This window comes from Haemorhous mexicanus, chromosome 2 (genome assembly GCF_027477595.1).
Source record: "Haemorhous mexicanus isolate bHaeMex1 chromosome 2, bHaeMex1.pri, whole genome shotgun sequence".
Lineage (NCBI taxonomy): Eukaryota > Metazoa > Chordata > Aves > Passeriformes > Fringillidae > Haemorhous > Haemorhous mexicanus.
This window is the reverse complement of record NC_082342.1, coordinates 34,893,707-34,906,936: the sequence shown is the minus strand read 5'-3', so window position 1 is coordinate 34,906,936 and position 13,230 is coordinate 34,893,707. Positions and strand designations below refer to the sequence as shown.

The window sequence follows — 13,230 nt, the reverse complement described above, 5'->3', positions numbered from 1 at the left end:
TAGGTACTGGAAGGGGCTGTACAGTCTCTCTGGAGCCTTCCCTTCGGAGAACAGCTCTCAGCCTGTCCCCAAAGCAGAGGTGCTCCAGCCCTCAGCCATCGCCTCAGCGCTTCTCTTTGCTCCTCTTTTCCGACAAAGACGGCTTAGCTCGGACCCCGCCCGCGGCACTCGCGGCACCCAGAGCCGCGGCCGCGCCTGGCCCCGCGCAACGGGAGCGCAGCGGTGACATCACATCCCGGGCGGTGACATCTCGTCCCGGGGCGGTGACATCGCCTCCCAGAGCGTTGCCGTCGCGTCCCGGGCGGAATCGCATCACAGAGCGGCGCGTTCCGCTTCCGGCGGCCGCGATGGTGGAGCAGGGAGGCGGCGGCGGCGCCATGAGCTTCCTCAAGCGCTTCCCGCCGCCGGCCGACGGCGTTCGCCACCAGCAGCCGGACACGGAGGCGCTGCTGGCGGGGCGCAGCCTGGGCTCCGGCACCCTCTACATCGCCGAGAGGTGCGGGGGACGCGCGGGGCTGGGACCCTCGGGGGCTGCTCGGGGCGGCTTGAGGGGCCCGGGGTGGGGGCTCGGGTGAAGGGGCCGTGGTGTGGGGGAAGCCCTCAGGGGCTGCGAGGCGCTGCGGGGCGTCCGGCTGCTCCTGCTCGTTTTGAAGCAGGCGAGAGGGAGCAGCCCGGCCGGGGACTCGGCTGGCTGGGCTTCAGGGCCGGGCTGGATGGGACTTGGAGCAACCTGGTGTAGTGGGAGGTGTCCCTGCCCACGGCAGGGGCTTGGAACGAGATGGCTGTAAGGTTCCTTCCCAACCAAACCATTTTGTAGAACTCAGCTCGGTGGAGAAATGTGCACTTGCAGCCCAGAAAGCCAGTAGTATCTTGGGCCACAGCAAAAGCAGCGTGGCCAGCTGGGCAAGAGAGGAAATTCTGCCCCGCTGCTTTTGTGAGACCCTGCCTGGAGTGCTGTATCCAGCATTGGATTCCCCAACATAAGAAGGACCTGGAAATCTTGGAGCAAGTCCATCAGACACAACAAAGTTGATAAGGGGACTGGAGCACCTCTTCCATGAAGACAGGCTGAGAAGTTTGGGGTTGTTCAGCCTAAAGAAGAGAAAGTTGTGTGGAGACCTCATGGCAAGCTCGCAGTATCAGAAGGGGCATGCAGGGAGGGCAAAGAGGGGCTCTTTGACAGGAACTGTAGTGATAGGACAAGGAGGAATGGCTTCAAACTGAAAAAGAGCACTAGATTGGTTATTAGGAGAAATTCTTTTCTGTGAGCAGGGTGACACCCTGGCACAGGTTGCCTAGAGAAGCAGTGGATGTTCCATCCCTGGAAGTGTTCAAGGCCAGGTTAGATGTGGCTCTCAGCATCCTGGTGTAGTGGAAGGTGTCCCTGCCCAAGGCAGTGGATTGGAACTAGATGATCTTTCAGGTCTTTTCCAACCCAAACTATTCTATAATTAAAACAATGGCAGCTCTCCCTTTTTGACTGGGGAGTAGATGGGGCTGTTGGGTTTCTGCTGTTAATAACTACTCTGGTTCTGTGAAGTCTGTCATGTTGCATTAATCATGTGGAGACTGTTCTTACTAGGCAGAAATCAGTCTGGTTTTTCTGGACAGTGTTATCTGAGCTCTTTATGGTCTCCTTTCAATTCTCCCTGCATTGTATAGCTCGGGGAGACAGCTTGATGATTACAACAACGTAATTTTCTTTAACCATGGAAAAGTACTCATAATGTATTCTGTAATTGAAGAGCATTCTTGGAACAAAAGCATAATTTAAAACGTGCACTTTTAAAAACCTCAGACTAGGAAACTTTTATGAAATGGCCAATATTGTCGGAGGAGCTTTTGCCCCACCTGAGCTTGTTAGTGCTGTGTTGGAGACAAATCTCTCTGGAATTCTGTTCATTGTTTTATTTTGTTTGGTTACAGCTACCAGGACTTTTGTTTGTGGGGTATCTTCTCTGGGGATGTGTAACGTTGAGTTTCCTTGTAAGTTGCTTTCGGTAGACTTTTGTGTGAGGCACCTGCAGGTCTGCCAGCTTCCTCTGCCTGTGTTTCGAGTGCACCACAGAGCTTTCACCAGAGTCACTTGTTGGGATGAACAGAGAACACCAGTGTTTGCAGGAGTGCCGTGGGAGAGAGCAGGGCATCCAGGAGCAGAATGTGGCTCTTGATCCATGTAGTGACTCTCCACAGCTGTAAACATTGAGGACTGGATAGCTGAGGGTAGGAAATAAACTCCTTGCTCCCACTGTACTAGCTCTTGCTCTCAGCCAGATTTTCCAAGGCCAGGAGTTGTCTGTGAACTTCCCATTGGTTTTGTCCCACCACAAAAATTGTGAATGTTGAGTTTTGCACCTCATGGAGGTCTTGCTTTCTGGCACTGAGTATTTCTGTTCATTTTGTGACGTCATTGATTACAGGCACCCAAATCTAGTTTGAGTTTTACACATTTCTCAGTGTGTAGAAAGATATTGATTGTTCTGATGCAAGGGAGGCAGCATCCTGGTGGTGACAACCTGTGTTGTCTCTTGCTGTGGTTAGGGATGACAGTGAGAGTGGGAAAAGCAGAGGCTATAGCACAGAAGTTGTGACTGAGGGAATACCCATAACCTGGCACTGCTGATCACAGAACTGGCTATTTTTCTACCTAGAGGCTATACCCACATCAGATCTATAATCCTCTAGGAATTATGACATGACTTGCCTTTCAGTGTCCTCTTTGTCTTGGAAAACCATATTTAATAGCTTGAGTTACAAATCACGCTGTGGAACCTCTGTAGTTGACTTTGGAAAGATAGATATCTGCAGGGAGGAGAAAACGGAGAGTCAGGGAGGAAAATTCAGCATTTAGTTCAAATGTGATAAAGCTGTGGTGGGTTTAGGGTTCTTAGCTTCACATTCTTTAGGCAGAGGTGTCTTTTACCTCAGCCATCAGTTAATGCTCTTGCAAAGTCCTGTTCAGGCAGGTCCAGGACCACGTGTGCCGCAGAGTGGGCTGAGTGCCTTGTCCACAATTACTCACGTTTTGGGGTTGGTTTGCTTTTCTGCAGGCTTGAATCCAATACTGTGAATTCCTCTGTTAGTTTCTAACTTTTCTTTTTTTCCTCCCTCCTTAGTCGCCTGTCTTGGCTGGACAGCTCTGGAGTTGGCTTCTCCTTGGATTACCCCACCATAAGTTTGCATGCTGTCTCCAGGGACCTGAGCGCCTACCCAAGGGAGCACCTGTATGTCATGGTGAACGCCAAGTTCGAAGGTAAGGAGTGTTGCTTGCTGCTCCCATGCAGTCCTGAGTGACAGAATTTCCTCCTCTGCGGGAGGAAGTGTTGATTTTAAGTAATTGTTTGTATTTTCTTTTTTATTTTCCTGAAGGATAGTAATTGTAGAAACACAGCATTTGTTTAGAGTCACTTCTTTGCAGTTCTGCTCTCAGCTTTTGGCTGTGTACACTGAAGCTGCTGAGAATCAGTTCTCTGCCCTCTTACACTGTTTTAAACAATTTAGTTCCTCTGCCAGTCTCCCTGTGATTCCATCTTGAGTATGCTTTTTTCTTTATTGAATTTATGTTAATGTTGCTGCCCTCTCCAGGCTCGATGAATTCCTGCTGTTTCACAGCCAGGGAACTTTTCATTCATTTTCTCCCACAGCTTGGTTAAATACAAACAAGAAAAGGCAATAGGTCATGTTACCAGGCTTTAATGAATCTTTGTAGATGGCCCACAAAACACACCTTTTTGACCATTTTTGCTTTGATGTGGAGAAGGCAAGCTTTCTGTTTCATTGTTTGTATGAAAATTATGTATATATATATATATATATATATATATAGATAGATAGATAGATAGATAGATAGATATAGATATTTTTCTTCCAACAGACCTCTTAAAATTTTAAGTGTGTCCAAAACTGCCATCGCAATTGGAGATTAAATGTGTGTTAGGTCCTGAGCAGGTCTTCTTTACCCTTCATGCTACTGGTCATTATAGCTAAAGGTTAAAATCTGGCATTAATTTTTTTTTCCTAATGTATCCAGAAAGTAATGACAAGACACTGAGGAGATGGAGATGCTTTTAAGCTATTAGTGCATTATTTCCTTCTCTTATGTTACCAATGTTCTCTGTTCTCAGCCTATCTCTACAAATAATAAGAGGACATTTGCATTTGCCTCCTTGTTCTTCTTCCTCATTTTCCTTTAACTGTGGTTATTTTGAAGTAAAAAGGGCCTCATCTGAAGAAAGATACTGTTTGTAGCTTTTAATTCATTCTGATTATGGCATTTAAAAATATGGATATCCTGTGAAAGCCTTTATCTAGAAATCCTTAATAGACTGATTTTTTATGGGTATTTTTTGTGGGTATATTTTCCGATATATCAACTCTGCCTACAGTAAATCTTCCACAGCAGATAAGTTTTACTTTTCAAAGTCTAGCCCTGGCCTGCAATTTTAACTGCTGAATAGTGTTAAACCTTTCCACTTAGTTGGCTTCAGGAGTCTTCATTTGCAGTTGTGCAGGGTACATTGCGTTCTTCCTCTCAAAGTTTTGCGTATGCTCTCTGTTTGTGCCTTGTCCTCACCCCTTTTTTAGAAAAAGGCACTCAGAGGTTGATTGCATTGAAAACAAAGAGCTGGATTTAGCAGTAACAAGCTGTGCCTGTGGGGGTCGGTTGGAAAAGAACTGGGTAGCTTCCTTGCACACTTCATTTTTGGGGCAGCAGGCTGGCAGCTTCTTGGCGTCTTCGTATTCTTGGTGGTGCCAGTTTTGTGTGTGATTTTGAGTGGTGCCACTCTCAGTGGCACAGCCTCTTCTCCTGTAGAAAATAATTGTGCACTTCTGAGGTTGTCAGTGCAGTGTCCCCTGCCCCAAAATGAGGAACTGCAGCCATTTTTGTGGAGTTTTTATTCACTGAAAGTAAAACACCACACTGATGCTTATTTATTCATGTACATGGAGTACAGAAGTCAGGAAGCACCAGAGTTGTCACTAGCTCTGGGTGCACTTTGTGTTTCTGATATCTTTCTGGCTGACTAGGAATGCTGGAAATGAAGCAAAGATCCTCTGCATATGTCAGAGTCCCCTGTGAGGGGCCATGTTGGAAGCTAGCTGATTTTGTGACAATAATGTTGAGGATCCATAAAAAAATACATGAGATTTAAAAAATGATAACAGGGAGTTTTGAGCATTGTTGTTTGTAATAAGAATCAGGCAATTTTTCCTGAAATACTTGAGTACATTGTGTGACCAGTACAGAAATCTTTACTCCTAAAGTTATAAACAGAGAAGATTTCACGTGTGTTGCAAGTGTTGTTGAGGTGCTCTGAGAGGGCCTCATATATCCATGTGGGCCTTGGAGTGTCACAGGGTTTTTTGGGAGAACAGAGTGGAGGTTTTGTGCCTCTCCTAGGTTGTTTCTGATTTGATGATGTGTGCCTGAAGGAATAAACAAGTGTTGTTTATTTATTTATTTATTTATTCAACAAAATAAACATGTTTCTTCTAAATCTTTCAATTTCTTAAAGAGGAGACAAAAGAGGCTCCCATGACTGAAGGGGAGGGGGATGACAGCGATGATGACGTCGAACCAATTGCGGAATTCAGATTTGTACCTAGCGACAAATCAGCCTGTAAGTGCGAATGGGAGCTGTGTTTTACTTCCAAGTCCTGGTTATATGTGGGAGACACTTGGGTGCAGAGGTGTAAATACCGTGATCCTTCAGTGTCCTTCTCTAGTGACTTGATTCCTGTTTGCTGGAAAGAATAAAGCAAATGGGTTTATCTGCTTTGAAAAATGGATTCTTTCAAGCAGCTGCTTCTCAAGGAGAATTCCAGTGCTTTAAAATATAAACTGTTGAGTATAAATACATCATGTGGATAATCTCAGTTGTATACATTTGCAGAGAATATGTATGGGAAATGTCTTTTTAATTACAAATTCAGTGATATTTGAGTCAGTGACAATTTCATTAGAAATATTCTAATGCCCTGGCACTACTACTGGAAAGCTGTCATATCCTGTGGTTATGACAGTGGAGCTTACAGTTGGATTCAAGTTTTAGGAATCTGATGGACAAGATGCTGCAAGTTTTCCTGCAGTAGGTAACCACAGACATAACTGTCCAGACGTAAACCTTTATCATCAATGAAATAATGCAGAAGTGCTGTTAAGAGCTGAAGTACCAGGCTGGATCATTGAAACCTAATTTGTTTCTTACATGTCTTCTGGCCTGTTGGATGATGTTTTCAAATGCAAATTCAGTTGTGGCTCTGCTAAAGGAGTATTCTGACTCCCTCTGATCAGTCATAGGGGGTTTCTTGTGTGTTGCTTTGGGGTGTTGATGGAGGTTTGTGTTCACTTGTGTTCCTGCAGTGGAAGCCATGTTCTCTGCAATGTGTGAGTGCCAGGCCCTGCACCCAGACCCGGACGATGAGGACTCAGACAATGATTATGAAGGGGACGAGTACGACGTTGAGGCCCGCGGTTGGTAACAGTTGCTTCTTTTGAAATACCTGCCAGCACTTGGATACCTGCTATCTGTCATAATTGTTTATTACTCATTTTGCCTGAACATCCCTTTTGTCACAGGCACAGTGTAGAAATTTATAAATCTGCAGAAAACCTGTCATTCCTGTCGCAAATGACAGGAATTCAGCAAAAGCATTGTTCTGGCTCTCCAAAGCCCACAGACACAAAGAGCAGCCTTTCCTCTTCGCAGTGGCTGTGCTGGCCCAGGTTCAATGCCTGTGCTGCTCTGTGGTCAGTTCACATTGCTGTGTGTATTCTTTACCTGATGTAAGCAGCTTTTTAATCTGTCAGTTAATCTGAGCATAACTTGCCCAGGTGCTCCCCTATTCCTCCACTTCTGCATGTTTCTGGCTCCTAAACTTGAGTCTGCTGAACATAAACTTGTTTTTGCAGAGCTAGAACAAGGTGACATCCCAAGCTTTTACACATACGAAGAGGGATTGTCACATTTAACTGCAGAAGGGCAGGCCACGCTGGAGAGGTTAGAAGGCATGTTAGCCCAGTCTGTCAGCACCCAGTACAACATGGCTGGAGTGAGAACAGAGGACTCCATAAGGGAGTTTGAAGGTAAGACATGCTTTTGTTTTACTGAACAATGTCTTCATCAGTGACACAGCCAGTGGGATCAAGTGCACCTTTAGCAAGTTTGCAGGCACCAAGCAGAGGGGTGTGGTTGACACTCCAGAAGGATGGGATACCATCCAGAGGGTCCTGAACAAACCAAGTGCAAGGTGCTGCACCTGGGTTGGAGCATCTCCCATTATCAACACAAATTGGGAGAGGAAGGGATTTAAGAGCAGCCCTGCCAAAAAGGACCTGGGCATGCTGGTGGATGAAAAAATTTCACCTACCCTGGCAATGTGCACTCACAGCCCAGAACACCAGTCATGTCCTAGGCTGTAGCCAAAGCAGTGTGGCCAGCAGGGTGAGGGAGGGCAATCTGTTCTCTGCTCCAGTCTGGTGAGACCCCACCTAGAGTGCTGCATCCACCTCTGGGGTCCTCAGCATAATAGGATAGGGACCTACTGCAGTGAGTCCAGTGGAGGTCATTAAGATGATCAGGAGTCTGGAGCACCTCTGCTATGGAAACAGGCTGAGATAGTTGGGGTGTTCAGCCTGGAAAAGACAAGGCTCTGGGGAGCCCTTACTGAGGCCTTTCAGTACTTAAAGATGGGCATAGACTTTTTTGTAAGGCTGGTTGTTGCAGGACCAGAGGGAATGGCTTCAAACCAAAGGAGATGAGACTCACATTGATAAAAAGAGAGATTTTTTACCATGGGAGTGGTGAGCTGTGGATGCCCCATCCCTGGAAGTGTTCGAGACCAGGCTGGATGGGGCTTTGAGCAACCTGGTCCAGTGGGAGGTGTCCCTGCCCATGGCTGCAATATCCCTTCCAACCCAAACCCTTCTGTGGTTCTATGGTATGAAAGCGGTGGCTCCAGTTTGGCTAATGCAGAAAGCAGGACTGAGCAAGTGCAGTGCTATGGGTGACACCTCCCTGCAGAAGGTGAGGGATCACCCACATGCCTGTGGCCCTGTGGGCACCATGTTGCCTGCTGTGGATTGAGGGCTGCTCTGCTAAAGAGTGAGCACTTCAGAATTAAGAGCACTTGATTCTTCTTGGTAGGATTTCCTGGAACAGTGGTAAAGTGAAGCTGATTTAGGCTTTAAAAAAAAATTTAACAGTCTACACCAGGGTTAGGAAGCAGCTTCTACTCTAAACGAGTTGTAGTTTTTATTTGGGTTTTGATTTGGGGTTTTTTTTTATACCATAAATTATAAGTTAACAGTTATCTTGACAGAGTTCAGGGTGAATTCTGAAACATTCAAATACACTGAAACAGAATTATTCAAAAAGATCTATTTTTCTGAAGGGTGTTGTCCCTTAATTCTTTTGATTGTTCAAGTGTGTATTTAAGGAGTAAAATTTCTTTTTTGTTGGGGGAAAGCCACCTGATTTCTCAGACTGTTTTCTCTGTGTGCTGTTTTCACTAGAGCAATATACTATCTGGGAGAAGAATAGGGAAGTAGTTTAGTAGCATTGCTTCTTTTTTTATATATAAATTGCAGTGCTTTTTATATGCCCTCATGGTTTTGAAAGATGGAAAATGATCCAGCACTTGTGAATTTCTAGAAAATAGTAACTAATTTGTTCTCATCCACAGGGAGAGGTTTTTATTCTTACTTGTTTTGTCAGTTGTTTTCAGGTTTTCTTTGTTCTTCACAACCATAGGTGATAGGCTCCTGTTTCAGCAGTGCACTTTGTTTGAAAATTTAGTCAGGTTTCTGAATTCCAAAATTCCAGAAATCAATATAAATTGAACAGCAGGTATGTCACATGTCTCAGAGTCATCTTCATCAGTTTTGTTTTCTTTTCTAATCTTGCTACAGTACTACTGCTTGGTTTACTGGAATTATAAATATCCCCAGGGCTGCTCAGAGTTACTTTATTTTTTGACATTGTAGCATAGGGCAATCTTTCAATTGTTTCAGAAGAGGATACAGCCTCTTTCTTCTAGAATAAAGTTATTCAAAGGAATCATGACATTTGTTACACCAAAACTCCATTTACATCGTGAAATAATTAAAATCCAGTGTTTAAGTCTTTTAATAAGAGACTTAAACACTGGATTTTAAACACTGCATTGTAAACACACTAGGTGAGATGAGGTTGTAGGAAGCAATGACATCTGTAAATGACTGACCAACAGTGCTGGAGCACACTCAGAAACTTCTGAGTTCATCAGCATTTTCTTAGGCTGCTTTCCGAAGTTCAGCGAATGGGTTTTCTGTCCTGGCCACCTCTTGTCGGCAGAGGGCATCCGCTCTCTTTCCCGTGAAAACGTCATGCCTCATCCGCTTGTTTATGGAGCGCTGGCTGTTTTTTTCAGATGGCATGGAGGTGGATGTAGCACCAGTAGTTGCCGGGCAGTTTGAAGATGCCGAAGTCGATCACTGAGGAGGACAGGTGCTGCTGTAAGTTCTTCTGACTTCTCACAGCAATGCTTTTCAGTCCTGCAGAGCCTTCCCTCTCTGCAATTTGTGTAGTGTATGTGATCCTACAGAAAGTGTCTCATGATGTCAGGATGACGGTGATATAGAAGAAGGAAAAGGGAGCTGTAGTTATCACAAATGTAGAAAGATGTTTAATGATCTGTGCCAAAATGCCTTTTGGCATAAACCATTACCCTGCAGAGGCAACCTGCATGGATGTGCCTGTGTGGAAGACAGGTCAGATTTTTAGTTGATTTAAGAATTGTCTGATCTCAAAGGCTCTTGGATGCTGATATATGAACACCGGAGGCATCCCTGGGAAGTTACTGTCTTTAGTGTCTGTTGTTTTGCCCTTGGTGTGTAGGATTTCCCTGGCTGTTCCAGGGGGCAGGACACTTCACAGCACTGCAAGTCCATCTCTTCCTTTATTATAAGTGAAGCAGGAACAGTTCCTGGTAAAGTTACTGGAAGTTAACAGCTAAGAGACAACATCCTGCTCGGGTGGACGTGCCAGTGTGATCCCTTGTATTCCATCACCAGTGCTTGCTTTTCTCCTCTTAGTAGCTTTACAAGATGTGCCAGTGGTTCCTCTCTGGTGCTGGGAGGGAGAGTTAGAGCAGCTTTTTCTGGGACTGTCTGTAGAGATGCACAGGCACAGTGGGGTTGTGATGCCATCCTTGCTTCAGCAGTACTCAGTCTGTATGTGCTGCTCAAGTGGTGCTGTGTTGTCCCAGTTCTTCAGCCTATCTCAGAAGGGAGACTGACAGCTCCTACCTTAAAGAGAATGTCCAGCTATCCCACTTGAAATGCTGGAGAGAGCAGCTGTTGAGCAGACAGCCAAAAGCTCAGGGGAGGAAGGAGGAAAGGGACACAAAAAAGGAGTGTGTCACACTGAAAGAAAAGTGGGAAAGTAGTTGATTAGGGATTACAGTGTCACAAAGAAAGAGGCTGCAGCCCAAGGAGGGCTGTTGTGGAGGGGTGCTGCATACCCACGTTCCTCCTCTGTTGCTTATTTTTCTTTTCTGCTGCAGTTCTGAAAGTCTCAGAGTAGTCTTGTGTTCTCTTACTGACCTCCGCCACTGCCACTGCTCCTGAGTTGGTATTTATTGTCCAGTGTAAGAGCTCAAACTTCCATAGTCACATTTCTACCCTAGGAAGGACTTTGCAGAACAGAGAGGAGTTCTTAAAAAAAAAAAGATTAGATACTGGTTGCCCTGCCATTGGCAGGTCCACCAGTTTGGAAAAGGACACACTTAAAATTCAGAGAAAAGCCTTTAGCTGTAGATCAGGTGCTTCTTTATTAAGTGAACGGAAATTTAGACTGATGACTCCATCTCCAAGATTACTTGAGTCAATGGTTTATTAAAAAAAAATCATGCTGTTGAAAAATTCAAATTTGAATTTATCTATTATCTATCTGCTTTATCTATTATCCTGGTTAAAATTTAACTGGATTAAGGAGAGTTAGTAGCTGATAGCAGATCTCTAAGAAGCCTGAAAGTGCTGATGGAAGTGTTGTAGACTGCTCTTCTAGAAAAGGACAGAATACACCCAGTAAGAAGCAGTGTTGGTTAGTGGAATTGTTACTCTGCCTTCATGGTACAGCAGGTGGCTGTGGCAGATGAATGCTGTGAGAGGTGACTGGAGAGGATTTCCTCCTGTGCTTCTGCTTGTGCTTATCACAGCTGAGGGGCTGTGACCTACATGTGCAGTGTCAGGTGCTGCAGTGACATCACTCCAGGTAGCAGTTTGGGACGGCCCTTTTTAGAGTAACCACCAGCCTGAGTGTGTGGATGTAATCTAAGGAAGTTTAGGAATTTAGGATCTAAGGCAGGAGCAAGGAACTGAAGGTAGAAAGTGACAAGGACACCTAGCTCTTGGAGGTGCCAATCGCCTTGCTCAGAGGGTGACTTGGCTCTACACTCTGTATATAGGGGTGGAGAGGGAGCAGGCTGTGATCCTGTGGGTACTCCATGGAGCAGCTTGGCCCTTTTAACCTCCTTAACTGCAAAATGATCTACAAGGAACATCTTGTTGGTGATCCCTTAGAGAGCAGTGTGCTGCCCTCCCTCCCGAACAAAGCCCTTGTGTGATGCTCACATTGCATGCCACCCAAATGAGACATTCTCCTGCTGAAGCTCCTGGAGACTTGCTGGCAGTTGATGCAGGACATTTCCAGTGTTCCTGCAATAAGTGGTGTTTTGTCTGTGGGATCACGAGGCTGCAGCAATTGTTCTGAAGCAACTGGTGTGTCCGCATGTGGGTGCAGCGGGGTCTGCCAGGCCACCCTGGTGCCTGCTGTGAGCACATGCTGTCCTTAGCTGACCTGAGTTAGAGCTGGTGCCAAAGGCAAAGATGCTCAGCCCTTCTGAAAATTCATGGGCTTGTGGTAAAGTGCTGTCCTCTGACTGCAACCAACAGATAGCTACTACTCTATGCTGCTTAATATCCTTTTATTGTAATGCCAATTATTTAAACTCGGGTGTCTTGTGTCTTTCAGATTCCTCTTGTGGCACTTCCAGAATAAGCTGTAAAACCGAAGGCATTGCAGTGACTATCGGGAGTTAACCTTTCTTTTAATGACCGAAGTTTAGACATCTAGGTCTATAAATACTTGTAGAGATGTTTAAAACAGGGTTTGACATTTGTGACCACTATGGGGTTATTTAAAAAAAAAACAAAATAAACAAAAACAATAAAACCTCTTGCATCTAACACTTGAATGGGGCTAATCAGGGGTCATTTTACAGAATCACAAATTGATTTGGGTTGGATCAGACCTTAGAGATCATATGGTTCCAGCCCCACCTGCCAAGCGCATGGATGCCATTGAGTAGATCAGGTTGCTCAGGACCCCATCCTAACCTGGCTGTGACTACTTCCAGGAATGGGGCAGCCACAGTCTCTCTGATGAAACTCTCTGGCCTTTTAAAGAAGCCTTTGTAGGAATTCTAGGACTTCAGAAATAAAACTGTAAGTAGAACAGAATTTTAGATGGTCCTAGAATTTTCCATATTTTTTTACCTGTCATTGACTCTGTGGAGTAGAAATGAGAATAGAAATGTTATGACTAAAAGGAAATAGGGTTGGCCAAGGATCAAAAGAAAAGCTAAATTAAAACCCCCTCAAGTAACTGGCTTTACCATTTCAGTGCTATCCCTTTCATTTCTCTGAGAGCTGTGCTTGGGTGGTAGAGGAGATGGAATAAAGTGTGTAAGGTCCGGACAAAGAGAACTGTTCTGTGTCTTTGTATTAAATGTTAACATTGTTAAATAAACTAAGATTTTTGTATCTCACAACCAGCTCACTGTTGCAGTTCTCCCTCCTTTACTTCAGCAAGTACCTTGAGCCCTTGAGTTTCAGAACTCTCTTCTGTAACAAAAAATCTTCAGTGAAGCCAAAGCCATTTTCAACATTGACCTGGATGTGAGGATAAAAGGGCAGAGTATTTGCAGGGTATGCCTGTGACAGAGTTAGCCAGACACATGCCAAACTTAGGAACCCAGCTTTAGATTGCCAAGATGTTGGTCCTGCTGGAGCTATCCCTGTTTCGCCTCTCTGTGGGAAAATTGGAAAATTTCTCTGTTGGAAAATATCAGGAAATTCAGGTTGTTCCTCTCTTCCCCCAGTATTGAAATGAAAGTCTGGACCAAACTTCCTCCATTTTATTTTGCTTTGAAGTTGACCTGTCATATTTTGGGGAGGGGGTGGTGGTG

At 45.0% G+C, this 13,230-nt stretch overlaps 1 protein-coding gene across 1 annotated transcript; it reads left to right on the top strand.

Moving 5' to 3' along the window:
- Positions 1-322: 322 nt before the first annotated feature.
- On the top strand, positions 323-12,813 carry CLNS1A (chloride nucleotide-sensitive channel 1A). Its single transcript, XM_059838421.1, has 7 exons — positions 323-496; positions 3,117-3,253; positions 5,517-5,621; positions 6,365-6,475; positions 6,914-7,087; positions 9,412-9,496; positions 12,015-12,813. The coding sequence occupies exons 1-6, from the start codon at positions 348-350 to the stop codon at positions 9,477-9,479; spliced, it is 744 nt and encodes a 247-aa protein (XP_059694404.1). The 5' UTR covers positions 323-347; the 3' UTR covers positions 9,480-9,496; positions 12,015-12,813.
- The last annotated feature ends 417 nt before the right edge of the window (positions 12,814-13,230 follow it).